General features: G+C 41.8%; 1 protein-coding gene across 1 annotated transcript; it reads left to right on the forward strand.

Moving 5' to 3' along the window:
* The first annotated feature begins 294 nt into the window (after positions 1–294).
* Positions 295–16,730, forward strand: Sdb (SAXO downstream of blistered). Its single transcript, XM_964248.5, has 4 exons — positions 295–2,858; positions 2,910–3,055; positions 8,251–9,554; positions 9,609–16,730. The coding sequence occupies exons 1-4, from the start codon at positions 474–476 to the stop codon at positions 16,541–16,543; spliced, it is 10,770 nt and encodes a 3,589-aa protein (XP_969341.2). The 5' UTR covers positions 295–473; the 3' UTR covers positions 16,544–16,730.
* Positions 16,731–16,787: the final 57 nt, after the last annotated feature.

Here is a 16,787-nt window from a genome sequence, read left to right on the forward strand (position 1 = left end):
GCATTATTTCTATTTTATTACACTAAAAAGCTAAAAAGAAACTTTCTGTAGCAAAAACTGATTGTCTTTAGTCAGATACAAAATTAAAAAACTACTTATCGAGTTCCATACCCATAAGGTAGGTATTTTAACACAGTGCATCAAAATTAGCATCAGCTCAAGTTCAAGCATGTTTATTAGAAGAGATAACGACTATTTACAAAAACCCAAAAAGCCGCAGTTTCTCCACAGTGTGTGCTCTATAAGGTTGCGCAAAATTCGTCAAAGTGACCCAGCCTCCAAAGTGACGAATTCTCGCTCCTGCAGACTGTCCATATAAGTATTTAACTGTTTCGCTCACGTGGGAGCGTGTCCATGACGTAGCAATGTGTTGGAGAACCTGCTTCTCGCTGGAACACGCTCTTCACTTTCAAAAAGAGCGCGACCGCGAACGCACGCACCGCCAATATTTGTGTTATTAACTTTGTGTGAAAATGACGGTGAATAAGACAACCAAGACGAAAAAAAAGAGCACAGCTTCGACCTCCTCGACAACGGCAAGTACCTCCAAAGTCACCAAATCGACAAAAACACACGGCGAGCTATCGCAAGCCTCCTCTTCGTCCAGTTTGCAAATTTCCGATATTTCGCATTTACCGGTTGACGCTAACATCGTCACATACACGGTAACGGAGACTTTACCGACCGGAGGCGGCGAGAAAATCACAGTGTATGGCGAAACTGGCGCCACAAGCACTGAATACCGCCACTTTATCGCCCAAGATTCGACAGCGAAACAACACTCCGCCACTATCACACAACTCAGCTCGAAACTAAACCGCTCCACTTCGAACATATCGCAAGAATCCGGCTCCACGTACACTGTAACCGAACCGGTGGAAGAACTCAAACTAACTTACAATAAAAACGATTCTGGATGGAACGGGAAGTTCGTTTACGAACAACCTGTCACAAAAAAGGGACAAGGGACAGTTGTCGAACACTCCTCCACGTCCACGTCACACGAGGAACGTTCTTCAATTGCCAAAAGTTCGTCCAGTAGTTACGTTATCGAAATAGTCGATGGTAAAGAACGCATAATTGACCAGAAACACCATGAGTCCGCCAGTGCGTCTTCTGCAGTCAATGACGAACATTTGGCCATGAAAAGTGGCACTAACATCACACCAGAAGTGCACTACAAGCAAGGGGCGAAGAAAAGTTCGACAAAGTATGATACTGCTATTCCTGAACTAACACAACCCAAAACTAAAACTTCCGAATCTGTGAGAGAAGTGCACCAGGTCGGAGACTCCGTTTCGACGACAGCTCACTCCATTAGCGACTCGACAAAAGGACACAAATCGATCCATCACGATTCCAAAAGCAAAACAAGAGATTCCTTAGGAAAGTCAACAAAGGGGGAAGAACATAAAGTGACAAAGAGCGAAGTTGATTTCTCTCACGGTTCCAAAACCGTGAGAGATGAGAGCAAGAGAAGAGAATCAGTTGATTCGAACCAAACCTACACCATTAGTGATGACAAAGTTGGCGACTTGAAAAAATCGTCCCAAAAACATTTCACAACTTATCACGATTCCAAAACTGAGAGAAGAGAGTCAGTTGATTCGAACCAAACCTACACCATTAGTGACAAAAGCGATAAAACAAGTGACTTGAAAAAGTCGTCACAAGAACAGTTCACAACTTATTACGACTCCAAAACTGTAAGAGATGAAGTTGGTAGTAAGAGGAGAGAATCACTTGATTCGAACCAAACCTACACCATTAGTGGCCAAACTAGCGACTTCCGACAGTCAACAAGAGGCGAAGAGCACGCCAAGTCTAGTGATTTCAAGTCTACAAGAAGTGGAGTGGAAGATTTCACCTCCAAATCTGGCGATCTTCGCCCAAAAAACGGCGAACTGACCACCACCACCACTACCACCTACTACGATTCTAAAGGCAATGTGATAAAGACAGTCCAGGACGTGAACACTGATGAAATCGCCGGTAAGAGGCGTGATTCAGTCGACTCAAACCGCACCTACACCCTGAGCGAGAAAAGTTTCGCCGGCGATTCAACCGACGAAGTCTCAAAACGGCGAACTGCTCAGACCACCACCGATTCGCGCGACTTTTACGGCCATGGGATCGATTCGTCAAACACTCTCGTGAAGACAGTTTACGACGATAAAGCCATCCAGAACACAATCGGTACCAAAGGCAGAGTAATCAAGGACGAAACGATCGATTCGACCGACTTGGTCTATTCAAACGAACGCACTTATGGAAAAACAGGCTGGAATGGGAAGTTTACCTACGAAACGCCCAGAAAGAGTGAAGCTAAACGCTCGCCCTCGCCCCAAAAACGGGGCACTTCGCCGGCGAAAAAGCGAACACCGTCGCCTTCGACACCTAAAAAGGGAACTTCGCCGGATAAAACGGCACCGAAAAGGGGAACTTCGCCGGTGAAGCGAAAAGTGACTGATACCGTCCAGGATTTTTTATCGACTGAAATCAGTGAGAACATCAACCAGTGCAGTACAAGTGATTCGAAAAGTACCACGGATTTCCAACACATGGTGCCAGCTCCTACTGATTTCAAGACCTTCCAAACGGTCTCAGACTCGAAAACTAGCTTCACTTCGGACAGCCAAAGTTTTGTCGATGTGAAAAATTTCGTTGAGACAAGTGAGACTGTCGATATCAAAAATGTTGATATCAGGGACACGAAAGTGAGCAACTTTGTGGACAAGAAAGCGACCGTCGAACATGTGACCAGTAAGGATGTTAAGGATTTTCGCACGTCCAAGGATGTCACAGATAGGGTTAATAAAGTGCACATTGAGGAGAACATTGTCGATATTAAGACCATTGTAAGTTGAAATAAACATGCGAAAGGTTTGGTTTTAATTGAATTATTGCAGGACGAGGTCGAGAATATCACAAATATTGAACGGTTCAGCGATAATAAAGTTATAAATATTGTGAAGACCATCAAAGAAACACCGAAGCCTGCAACTGTTAAGATTCCCAATAAGGAGCAATGTATCTGCGAGTTGTGCACGTGTGGGTAAGTACGAATGCACATTATCGCACTAAAAAATTGTAAACATAAATAATATTCACCAAAAATGGGACATTAGTTATCACTTGTGTTTTTTTCCGAAATATCTTCAAGCAAAAACAGATGATATTTTTTCCAAATGTCAAGGTTTTGCCGTTTATTGTTCAAAAATCGCTCGTTTAAAAACAATACAAAATAATTTGCAGTTATGATATTTTTCTTGATTTATCCATTTTTTTATTTGTTTTTTATCCATCCCCCAGTTGTGAATCGTTTAAATTTTCGTAATGAAAACACGAGATTTAAATGCGTGATTAACTGATCACGTGACCAAATTGAACAAATTTGATTGGTCCATTGGCGCTGTTAACTTTTAACAACGAATTAAATTTTAACAAAGCTTTAATCGGCCCTTAATTATGGAATTTTAACTACGAATAAAAATTGAATCACAATTCTTGTGTGAGGTTTTGAAACCTCAAAAAAACGGATTAAATTATAGTTTTATGGTATTTTAAGCGCATATCATTGAGAGAAGTTATGTAAGAGACCACTTGATTTACGGCCAAAGAATTATTCTTTCGCACATTTTCTCTACATTTTCCTTTCATTTGAGTGTTTATAGACAGTGTTTATAATAAAAATGAGCATGAAACCGCACTTCCACACAGATTTGCAATAACAAAGCACCTTCAAAGAAACGAAAGGATGACATCATTCGGAATATTTACTACATTACATTCAGAACAAACCTGTTCTACAACACCAAACTATACGTGTGGGCATTTTCATCCGCTGCGGTTTTTTACAATTTAAGGACCATTATTATAGTTTTCATTCAATTACAATAAGTGGCACTTGACTGAAATTATAATTTTCAAATCAAATGCGGGGGCAGGAATTTAGTTTTATTTTTAGCAACAGTGACAAAATTGTGCATGTAATTAACAAATTTCGCTCAATAAAAAATGACGGAACTGTGGTTTTCACTAACAGATGCTCTTAAGACCTGGCAAAAATGTTTTATCAGTTGGGAAGTAGCGAAAATTTGGAAAAATCGTAACAGATTGCATACCCATTTGGCAATGAGCAGCAAGACTGCTTACATTGGTACAATAATGAATCTTGCACTACCATGTACGGAATGGTTTTGAGCTGATCTTTAGAAGGACGGCCGAGATAGTAGGAGTGTTTCAATGGCCTACTTCAGCTTATGGATTATGAGCGGTTTTTTTGGTTTATTTAATGAATTAAGAGTGTCACTTGAATCTCTGATGAAATGCAGACTTGCAGTTATTGCGTAACCACCTTAATTTGGATTAGGGACAACTTTCGAACTGATCAAAATTTGGAAAAATGCAGGGTATTAGTATTATTAATGAGCTGAATTTGTTACAAGTTGAGAGTTCATCAGATAAGCGCAACACATTTTAAACGTTTAACTGAAATGACCTTCTTTTTAAATCTTCAGTATTTGTTTGTCGTGCTAAAACTGTAATCATGTCATGTTCGTCTTATTAATTAGATACGCCTCCGTGGTTTGTTACAATTTTGTCATTATTCGAAATTTTTTATTGCCATTTCCTCAACTAAAACACGGCCCTATTACGTGTTTTGTTAAATCCTGACAAACACAACTTCGTGACTCTAAAACTGTTTAACTATAAATTTTAATGATGTGTACTTTAAAATCGAACACACTTTCTAAACGAGGCTTAAGTCGGAATACGAATTTACTGCCATGATGTCACCAGTTGTGTAACGGAGTCTTGGAGAGAAGTGTCCAAATTTACTAAAAGAATTTATTTCGAATTTTTTTCAAAGACAAGATTCCTGACGTAACATTTATTCAAATTCAGACAATAGCCACTATTTCTTTGTGTACATTTTGTCATCGGTTGGCAAAAGTATTTAGCACTTTGTTCACATTATTTTCCACTGTTTGCTTTTCTTTCAAAATCTATTCATGATTGACTTCCAGCGTTCCACACACTAACTTCCGGTGTGTTCATTAGCGTTAGGAAGAAATCCATTCCGTTTGAACAAACCTAGCCGGAAGTAGGCGTATTAAGCGTTTTAAAAATTTCGTTATATGCAAATGGTACAACAAATTTTTAATCAAGGGTCCGACGATTCGTAGCTAACCTTGCGCGTTGCAATTATAAAGCAATTTCTCGTTTTTTGTTAGAGATATTACAAATTTGCATTTCGCATTCACTTTGGAAATTATACCGTGGTGTCATATTTAAAAATAGAATCGCTTATACCTGCTGTTGCTACACTAAAATACGACCAAAATTTTCAAAACTGGCCACATTTGGGTGGTTTTACACGGTCAAGGTCTGGTAATAATAAAAAGATCCATTTTCCTGCTAGTGTTTTAGTAATAACTGTTATTAAGCGAGGTGGCTCGTAATGGTTTAATTAAATGGTAATTATCAATTTATTGCAATTACTACGTCACTTTACTGTTGACTCTTCCATGATTTTTTCCAGCAAATGCTTGTTTTTTACGATTATGACACGCAAAAGTAACGACAAAACGCTCAGTTGGCAGATATTTAAATAATGTAGCTGTGATTTTTGCTAAATATGAATTTACTTCACTGTACTGCACAAAAGTAGTACATAACCAGCGTAATTATATTTGTTCATTATTCCACCATCATCATTATCTTGTTAAATCGATAAAAATAATATCAGCCTCGATTGTCTCAAAAAAATCGTTTTGTTATTGTTCAGTCACTGAATTTTAAATCACTGATTGTTATAAACAAAATTTTGGTCCAGAATAAGCTGAAAAATGACAAAATTCCGCTTTTAACACGTTTTTGAGTTTATAAAAAAAATTACCTACTTGGGTAAATTTTTCAATTTTTGCGTTTTATTTCAAGGCGAAGTATATTTTTAGCATTAAGTGGGTAGCATTCATAAAAACACCTCTCTATACAATTTTGATTATTTTCAGTTTCCTTTCTTGTTTTATCCATTGTTCTTGTGATTTCTTAGTCTCCCACCTTGACAAAAATAAAAAACACAGTCTGGCATTCAGAAATTTTCTTTTATTCTCTAATTCTGTATGTAATGAACTAATCTTGCATTGTAGTAAAATTGCAAAGAAAGCCTGAGAGTTAACTGTACTTAGAAATACGAGAAAAAACCTCCCACTCTTATTATTTGTGTGGTGGTATAAGAAATTTGACCACCCACCACATTTTTAATGTACCACCTACTTAAAGTCTCCAGAGGTCATTTTGCGAATTAATTTATTCCTATTGATGCAGAGAAGTAAATAAATGCACTCGGCATTTCATAAATAATAATGTGACTCATTATCAGTTGTCTGTTTGGACTTTCTCTCTTTTCAGAGAAAGTCATGGTTACATCACCGCTGACTTAAAAAATTATCACGAAATGCAAAAACACACAAAAAATTATCACAAGCTGCATGGACGGACAGCCAGTTGTGACTTTTTCAGAAAACGTGGGCAAATTCATAGTCACTTTCTACACCTACCTCCAACACCTACGAAAGTGACTCAGTTCCAGCAAAACACTATTAATTACTTTTCCATATTCCCCAAATTAATTTCCTAAAATAAATAACTTGATAACTATAATAATCTGTGAGACACCAATTTTGTTAAAATTATCAATGAAAGGAAGACAATAATTAAACCACCATTGTGTAAATGTTCCGTGATATAAATCATGATAACAAAATGCGTAACATTAATATCGCGATATTTTTAGCCCAAATTGTATTGATCAAACAAACGGCAGATTTGTGTCACCTCTTTTTCGATAAATAAAAATTATAAGTTATTTGCAATCGAACGCACGTAGGTCTTGTCGCACGTATTGACAACAGAAATGTGTTGTGAATATTTGATCAGCAACAAGTACAACACATTGTGATTTGTAATTTTATTCCAAGACATTTCGAAAAACTAGTGGATAAAATCACGGTTTTACTATAATTTCTCAAGTGGAGAAACCAATGAATTATGTATTCAGCTCTGAAACGGCATTAAATTAACATGCGCATAATTAACAATTCCACAAAAAATTGAAGCAAAAATGATCAGTTCTATTGCGGAAACTTAATCGTATCGAATTTATCACTGCAGTCTTAACCCTCGAATGTCCTACATCGATAAGGATGCAGGATTATGGTAGTAAGAGCCCCCATTTGTTGTGACCTGTGCCTTTCTAGGCCACTCTGTCAGCCTTCGCTTTTTAGTGCTGACGCTCAGCGTCGCGAGGTCGGACGCCTTTATTCCTCCCTTCTATTCTAACACAGAACATCAATTATCCCTAAGTTTTTACTAGAACCCGTTCTAAAATTAGCATCGATTTGCTGCAAATAACCCCAGTGATTTGATTCAAGTGTTAAACTATAATCATGTTGATTTTATCTAAATTGGGTTTTTGTCAACACGTTAGCAGATTTTTAATTAATTTAACTAAATTAACTTGAGGTTTGCAAAGCTCGCGAATTTTTTTTAATCATTTATGAATGTAATACTAAAAAGCACTCTCAGGAAATTAGTCAATGGAATTAAACGGTAAGGAATTATTAATCTTTGTGTTGTTGTTGCACCTAATTAAGCAATTTTTTTTGCAAAAGTGCATTTGCAGTGGTCAGTCAACCTAGCGACACTCTTAGATAATTAAGAATTGATGAGAATCAATTATTTATGCCTAACGGCTAGTTTAAATACGGATAATCGATAAGTGCTAAGAAACCACGGTCCGCTCCATGTATACAAAATTTATCACTTTACGCAGGGCCGAAAATTAAGTTCCAGATAATAACGTAATAAAATTTGGAAAATTGAAAGAGTAGAATAAATCCACGAAATTGTATTTTCTTTGCCACTTTCATCGTCTTCATTTTATACAAAAAGGAATGTGTTTTTGTTTTTCCTGATTACTTATGCAATAAAGACTCGTATCCACATTTATGATAATGATACGAATTAGTTGTAGTTATCAAAAAACAGCTTTTCATTATTACATATGTTATTATTACACTTTTATAAAAAAAAGTTGAGAATAAATTCTTTAGAAAACAGTGTTATTATTATCAACAGTTTTCCCTAATTTCGCGGTAATTTCTCTAGTCTATGCATCCTTAACTAAAAAACTATAATTTTTGCATTGGGATGAAAAAACCCTGATTGAAAAATTCATTGTAGACGTCACACGTGTCCTCACAACCCCGAAGACTACAACGATCACTTACACCTCGAAGGCCCCTTTCTAGGCCAACCTAAAGACGAATACAATGCAACCAGAGGCGAAAGAGCCCCAATTATCATACCTAAAGACAACCTAAAACCAGAAGGGGATTTTGAAAAACGCCAGCCACAAAAATGGCAACCTGGCGAAAGAGCCTCTGTAAAAATACCGGAAGACCACCTAAAACCTGAAGGAGAATTTGAAAAGAGACGACCTGAAGAATGGAAACCTGGCGATCGTGCGCCTGTGAAAAAACCTAAAGATAATCTACGACCTGAAGGAGATTTCGAAAAACGCAAACCTGAACCCTGGGCACCTGGAGAAAGGGCTCCAGTGCGCAAACCTGAAGATAATCTAAGACCAGAAGGCGATTTTGAAAAACGCAAACCTGAACCTTGGGCACCTGGTGATCGGGCGCCCGTTAAGAAACCCCAAGACAACCTAAAACCGGAAGGTGATTTTGAAAAACGGAAGCCTGAACCTTGGGCACCTGGAGAAAGGGCTCCAGTGCGCAAACCTGAAGACAACCTAAGACCGGAGGGTGATTTTGAAAAACGGAAGCCTGAACCTTGGGCACCTGGCGACCGGGCGCCCGTTAAGAAACCCCAAGACAACCTAAAACCGGAAGGTGATTTTGAAAAACGGAAGCCTGAACCTTGGGCACCTGGAGAAAGGGCGCCAGTGCGCAAACCTGAAGACAACCTAAGACCAGAAGGCGATTTTGAAAAACGCCGCCCCGAGGAATGGAGACCTGGCGATCGGGCGCCCGTTAAAAAACCTGAAGACAACCTAAAACCTGAAGGGGATTTCGAAAAACGCCAACCTCAGAAATGGTCACCTGGTGAACGACCAAAACCTAAAAAACCTACCGATAATTTGAAACCTGAAGGCGAGTTTGAGAAACGAACGCCTGAAAAATGGGCTCCTGGGGAGCGAGAACCGGTGAAGAAACCTAAAGATAATTTGAAACCTGAGGGCGATTTTGAAATACCTGAGCCTGAGCAGTGGAAACCTGCCGAAAGGTCTACGCCTACCAAACCTAAAGATAATCTGCAACCTGAGGGTGATTTTGAACGACCTGAGCCTAAGAAATATCAACCGGGTGAAAGGCCAGTTGCAAGGAAGCCGCAGGATAATTTGAAACCTGAAGGTGAATTTACTGGGACTAGGACCATTATTGAGGATTATCGTGTGATTCGGGGAGAACGCGCCGATATCAAGCGTCATGAAGACAACATCACTATAGGAGGTGAATTTATAGGTAAGTGTTTAGGTTTTGGTGAAGTTTTAGGTTTCTAGGATTGTTTTTTTCCAGACGAAACTACCACTAAAGTTGATTTTAATGGCGAGTTAGTACCACGTCCTAGCCCAATCCGACGCAACACTTGGACGAAAATCGAGGGCGAATTTATCACAGATACGACCAATAAATCCGAATTTATTGATTACAGTACTGTTGTTGAAAGAACACAAATTGTGAAAAGACGGCAAGATAATCTCACTGTTGAGGGAGACATGACTTTTGATACTTCAACCACGATCGATTATACAGAAAAAACACCCGAACTCGAACAAAGGCGTCGCAGAACTTGGACGAAAGATGACGTCGATAAATTCTATTCAACGCAAAACACTGAAACAACAACAACAACGCAAGAAGTTTACAAACAGTTTGATAACCAAGACGTTCGCCAAACAATTATTGTACACAGAGATAACCTCAGGCCGGAGGGACCTTTTGAAGGAACACCAAAATCAAAGGATGACTTCGTCCCTAAATATGTTGAACGTCCTAAACCGAAAAAACCTGAAGATAATTTAAGACCAGAGGGTGATTTTGAAAAACGCACACCTGAGAAATTTGTTCCTGCGGAACGACCTAAGCAAAAGAAACCGCAAGATAATTTGAAACCTGAAGGCGATTTTGAGAAACGCACTCCCGAGAAATTTATTCCAGCCGAAAGGCCTAAACAGAAGAGACCTGAAGATAATCTTCGCCCAGAAGGTGATTTTGAAAGACCTACTCCGACCAAGGTTGGGCCTGGGGAACGCAGGACTCCAATTAAACACCATGATAATCTCAAGCCTGAGGGTGATTTTGAAAGACCCGAAAAGCCTGGATACAGGCCTGCAGAACGTCCACAACCTAAAAAACCTGAAGATAATTTAAGGCCTGAGGGAGATTTTGAACGTCCAGAGAAACCTGGATATCGTCCAGCTGAGCGTCCAAAACAGAAACGTCCTGAGGATAATTTGAGGCCTGAGGGAGATTTTGAAAGACCTGAAAAACCTGGATATCGCCCAGCTGAACGACCAAAACAGAAAAAACCTGAGGATAATTTGAGGCCTGAAGGTGACTTTGAAAGACCTGAAAAGCCTGGATATAGGCCTGCAGAACGACCACAACCGAAAAAACCTGAAGATAACTTGCGGCCTGAAGGAGATTTTGAACGTCCAGAGAAACCTGGATATCGTCCAGCTGAACGTCCAAAACAAAAGAGACCTGAGGATAATTTGAGGCCTGAAGGTGACTTTGAAAGACCTGAAAAACCTGGATATAGGCCTGCAGAACGTCCACAGCCTAAAAAACCTGAAGATAATTTGCGGCCTGAAGGAGATTTTGAACGTCCAGAGAAACCTGGATATCGTCCAGCTGAGCGTCCTAAACAGAAGAAACCTGAGGATAATTTGAGGCCTGAGGGAGATTTTGAAAGGCCTGAAAAACCTGGATATCGCCCAGCTGAACGTCCTCAACAAAAACGCCCTGAAGATAATCTAAGACCAGAAGGTGATTTTGAAAGGCCGGAAAAACCGCAATATCGTCCAGCTGAGCGTCCAAAACAGAAGAAACCTGAAGATAATCTCAGACCTGAGGGCGACTTTGAAAGACCAACCCCAACCAAGGTTGGTCCAGGTGAAAGAAGAACACCTATTAAGCATGACGATAACCTTAGACCTGAAGGTGATTTTGAACGTCCAGAAAAGCCTGGATATCGTCCTGCTGAACGTCCAACTCCTAAAAAACCTGAAGATAATCTTCGGCCAGAAGGTGAATTTGAGAGGCCGGAGAAACCTGGATATCGTCCAGCAGAACGTCCGAAACAAAAGCGTCCGGAAGATAATTTAAGGCCTGAAGGAGATTTTGAAAGACCAACACCTACGAAAGTTGGGCTGGCAGAACGCAGAACTCCAATTAAACATGATGATAATTTGAGACCTGAAGGTGACTTTGAACGTCCTGAAAAACCTGAATACCGACCGGCAGAAAGACCGAAACAAAAACGTCCTGAAGACAATCTTAGGCCTGAAGGTGATTTTGAACGGCCGGAAAAACCCGAATTTAGGCCAGCAGAACGTCCTAAACAGAAAAGACCTGAAGATAATCTTCGTCCAGAAGGAGATTTTGAAAGACCGACTCCAACTAAAGTTGGGCCAGCTGAACGTAGGACACCTATCAAGCATGATGATAATCTACGTCCTGAAGGAGATTTCGAACGTCCTGAAAAACCTGGATATAGGCCTGCAGAACGGCCACAACCTAAAAGGCCTGAAGATAATTTAAGGCCTGAAGGTGAATTTGAGAGGCCGGAGAAACCTGGATATCGTCCAGCTGAACGTCCGAAACCTAAGAAACCTGAAGATAATCTCCGACCTGAAGGAGATTTTGAAAGACCTACTCCTACGAAAGTTGGGCCAGCTGAACGAAGAACACCGATTAAACACTATGATAATCTTAGGCCTGAAGGTGACTTTGAACGTCCCGAAAAACCTGAATACCGACCGGCAGAAAGACCGAAACAAAAACGTCCCGAAGATAATCTTAGACCTGAAGGTGACTTTGAACGGCCTGAAAGGCCCGAGTTTAGACCAGCTGAACGTCCGAAACAAAAGAAACCGGAAGATAATCTTCGTCCAGAAGGAGATTTTGAAAGGCCGACTCCAACTAAAGTTGAGCCAGCTGAACGTAGGACACCTATTAAGCACGATGATAATCTACGTCCTGAAGGAGATTTCGAACGTCCTGAGAAGCCTCAGTACAGACCGGCTGAAAGACCTCAACCTAAGAAACCTGAAGATAATCTTCATCCTGAAGGCGATTTTGAGAGACCAACTCCAACCAAGGTTGGACCAGCTGAAAGAAGAACACCAATTAAGCATGGGGATAATCTTCGGCCTGAAGGAGATTTTGAACGGCCTGAAAAACCCCAATATAGACCAGCTGAAAGACCTCAACCTAAAAAGCCTGAAGATAATCTTCGGCCTGAAGGCGATTTTGAAAGACCGACTCCAACCAAGGTTGGTCCTGCTGAAAGAAGAACACCTATCAAGCACGATGATAATCTTCGACCTGAAGGAGACTTCGAAAGACCCGAAAAACCTGAATTCAGACCAGCTGAACGTCCGAAACCTAAAAAACCTGAAGATAATCTTCGCCCTGAAGGTGATTTTGAAAGACCAACCCCAACCAAGGTTGGTCCTGCTGAAAGAAGGACACCAATTAAGCATGGTGATAATCTTCGGCCTGAAGGTGACTTCGAACGTCCTGAAAAACCTCAATACAGACCAGCTGAAAGACCCCAACCTAAGAAACCTGAAGATAATCTTCGCCCAGAAGGCGACTTTGAAAGGCCAACACCTACCAAGGTTGGACCAGCTGAAAAAAGAACACCTATTAAGCACGATGATAATTTACGTCCTGAAGGAGATTTCGAACGTCCTGAAAAGCCTCAGTACAGGCCGGCTGAAAGACCCCAACCTAAGAAACCTGAAGATAATCTTCGTCCTGAAGGCGATTTTGAAAGACCGACGCCAACCAAGGTTGGACCAGCTGAAAGGAGAACACCAATTAAGCATGGGGATAATCTTCGGCCTGAAGGAGATTTTGAACGGCCTGAAAAACCCCAATATAGACCAGCTGAAAGACCTCAGCCTAAAAAGCCTGAAGACAATCTTCGTCCTGAAGGTGATTTCGAAAGGCCAACACCAACCAAAGTTGGTCCTGCTGAAAGGAGAACACCAATTAGACACGGTGACAATCTCCGACCTGAAGGAGACTTTGAAAGACCCGAAAAACCTGAATTTAAACCAGCTGAACGTCCGAAACCTAAAAAACCCGAAGATAATCTTCGTCCTGAAGGCGAATTCGAAAGACCAAGTCCAACAAAAGTTGGACCAGCTGAAAGAAGAACACCAATTAAACATGGTGATAATCTCCGACCTGAAGGAGACTTCGAACGACCTGAAAAGCCTCAATATAGACCGGCTGAAAGACCCCAACCTAAAAAACCCGAAGATAATCTTCGTCCAGAAGGAGATTTTGAAAGACCGACTCCAACCAAAGTTGGTCCTGCTGAAAGAAGAACACCAATTAGACACGGAGACAATCTCCGACCTGAAGGAGACTTCGAACGACCCGAAAAACCTGAATTCAGACCAGCTGAACGTCCGAAACCTAAAAAACCCGAAGATAACCTTCGTCCTGAAGGTGAATTCGAAAGACCAAGTCCAACAAAAGTTGGACCAGCTGAAAGAAGAACACCAATTAAACACGATGATAATCTCCGACCTGAAGGCGATTTCGAAAGACCCGAAAAACCCAAATTCAAACCAGCTGAACGTCCCCAACCTAAAAAACCTGAAGACAATCTTCGTCCTGAAGGTGAATTCGAACGGCCTGAGCTAATAGAAGTGGGCCCGTGTGAATTGCGCAAACCTATCAAACATGAAGATAATCTCAAACCTGAAGGAACACTTGTTGTTACCAGAAAGGACGATTACAACGTTGTGAAAGGCGAACGAGTTGATGTGATCAAACGTGAAGATAATTTACGTGTCGAAGGAGAATGGGATATTCGGCGAAGAGACGATTACAGTAACACTACAGTCGTAGATCGGGTCGATGTTATCAAACGCCAAGACAATCTACGTGTTGAAGGAGAATGGGATATTAGACGTAGAGATGACTACAGTAATACAACGGTCGTAGATCGCGTCGATGTCATCAAACGCCAAGACAATTTACGCGTCGAGGGCGAATTCACCGATGTACGAACACGAGATGACTACAAAGTCGTCAAGGGCGAAAGATACGATACTGTCATTCACCAAGACAATCTAAAAACAGAAGGAGAATTCCGAAGTAGTCGCACTAGCGACGAATACTCCGTTGTCAAAGGCGAACGCGCAGAAATCATCACCAGACAAGACAATCTCCGAATGGAAGGCGAATTCAACGAATACCGAAAACGCGACGAATTCAACACTCGAATTGTCGAAAAAGCTGAAGTGATCCGCCACCAAGACAACCTGAAACTGGAAGGCACCTTCGAACGCCCGTCCCACGTCCACCTAGGACCTGGCGAACGTCGCAAACCAATCAAACACGAAGACAACCTCCACCCTGAAGGCGACTTCGAACGCCCAGACCGCCCCGGCTTTAAACCAGCCGAAAGGCCGTCACCAATCAAACCCCAAGACAATCTCAAACCTGAAGGAAAATTCGAACTACCAACTTCCCCCGGTTTCCAACCCGGCGAACGTCGGACTCCGATTCGCCACCAGGATAACTTGCACCCAGAAGGCGACTTCGAACGTCCCCAAAGACCACAATACCAACCAATCGAACGCCCAACACCCAAAAAACCCAAAGACAACCTTAAACCCGAAGGAACATTCGAACGTCCAACGGCAAGTCCCGTGGGACCCGGCGAACGGCGAAGCCCAATCCGCCACCATGACAATTTAAGACCTGAAGGTGCGTTCGAACGCCCAGACAAGCCCGGCTATAAACCAGGCGAACGCCCAACTCCGAAAAAACCCCAGGATAACCTACGCCCAGAAGGGGAATTCGAAAAACGAACCCCGGCGAAACCACAACCTGGCGAACGGCGAACTCCGATCCGCCACCAGGATAATCTGCACCCTGAGGGTGCTTTCGAGCGACCCGAGAAGCCTAAATACTCGCCTGGTGAACGCCTACCAATGAAGAAACCCCAAGATAATTTGAGACCCGAAGGTGAGTTTGAAACCCCCCAGAAACCTAAATACGGGCCTGGCGAACGTGCCCCCATCGTCAAACACCCAGACAACCTTAAACCTGAAGGCGAATTCATCGGAACACCCAAAAGTAAAGACGATTTTAAACCAACTCGGGGCGAACGAGCTCCGGTTAAGAAACCACAAGACAATTTGAAAATCACAGGAGAGTTCCAAGACATGACAATGCAGAAATCACAGTTTGTCGTAACCCGAGGTGAGAGAGCAGAAATACGCAAACATGAAGATTCCCTAACTATAGGGAACGGCAAAACTGAATATATCACCACATCGAAGGAAACGTTTGATAAAACAACGCCCACGAAAGTGGTCACAAGTCCAGCAACTCCTGGATCCATCAACAGGAGACGCCACATTGAGTCACACATTACTCTAGGGAGTGACACAGCAGTGATGCAAACAACGAACCAAAGCAACTACAACACTTACACCAAGAAAATTGATCGCCAGTCAACAACAGGCCGTAACGAAGTTGCAAATAAAACAACGAACGTTGCAACGGATAGTAAGACTTTGGCTGACGGTACAACTGTCACAACAACTCGCACAACAACCAAAACAACAGGACAACAACTGGCGAAACAAACCCAGCAAGTCTCCGCCGAAGTGTCAACCCACCACCGCAAAAACGTCATAACTTCGGAGGAAATCAACAACCAGATCCTGCACAGGAAAGGGCTGCACACCTCGACCGAAGCCCTGCATGCCACGAGTTCGGCAGCCCTAGACATGCGAAAGTCAATCTGCAATTTGCACGACCAAGGCCACGTGAGCCAGAACAGCGAACGGCGAAGTCTCAGCTCGATCCATCGCTCGACGCAGGAGAGCAACGCCAGCCGGCGCTCCCACTTTGCCACCAGTTACGAGACGGTGGAAAGGCCGCAGAAGATCATCCGCAAGGATAATTTATCAGTCGGGGGGCATTTCTACGGCCAGTCGGAGGCCAGGTCGTATGGCGAGTTCACCAAGCAGCAGAATGTGCAAAAAATTGAACGGGTGACTCGCAGGTCCAACGTTTCGAATATAAGTTTAGGGGACAGTTCTTCGACGATCATCACGTCGTATAAGAAGGAGTATTTGCCGCGGAATGTGGGCCCGTGTCCGGCGGTTTTGATCGATTTGCCCAAAAGTCCCCTGAAGCATACGAGGGACACCAAGTCGCATAAATATTACGCGCCGGTTTCGAGTAAATGATGGACTGTTAACACGACTCTAACATTGTGATACTTGTTATTACTCATAATTTTATTTTTATAGAGGTAGGGGACGGTTTTTATACTTTGCTTGGGACTTTTGTATCAATTAATACGTGCCTATGTTATTTTTGTATGATGCAAGTTGTATTATCACAAAGCCATCAATAAATTAACAGTTTATTATTTGTTTTTTTTTTATTTCGCCTTTAAGTGCACACGTTATAAAATGTATTGTTCCAGAT

The sequence above is a fragment of the Tribolium castaneum genome, chromosome 3 (assembly GCF_031307605.1).
Source record: "Tribolium castaneum strain GA2 chromosome 3, icTriCast1.1, whole genome shotgun sequence".
In the NCBI taxonomy this organism is placed as follows: domain Eukaryota; kingdom Metazoa; phylum Arthropoda; class Insecta; order Coleoptera; family Tenebrionidae; genus Tribolium; species Tribolium castaneum.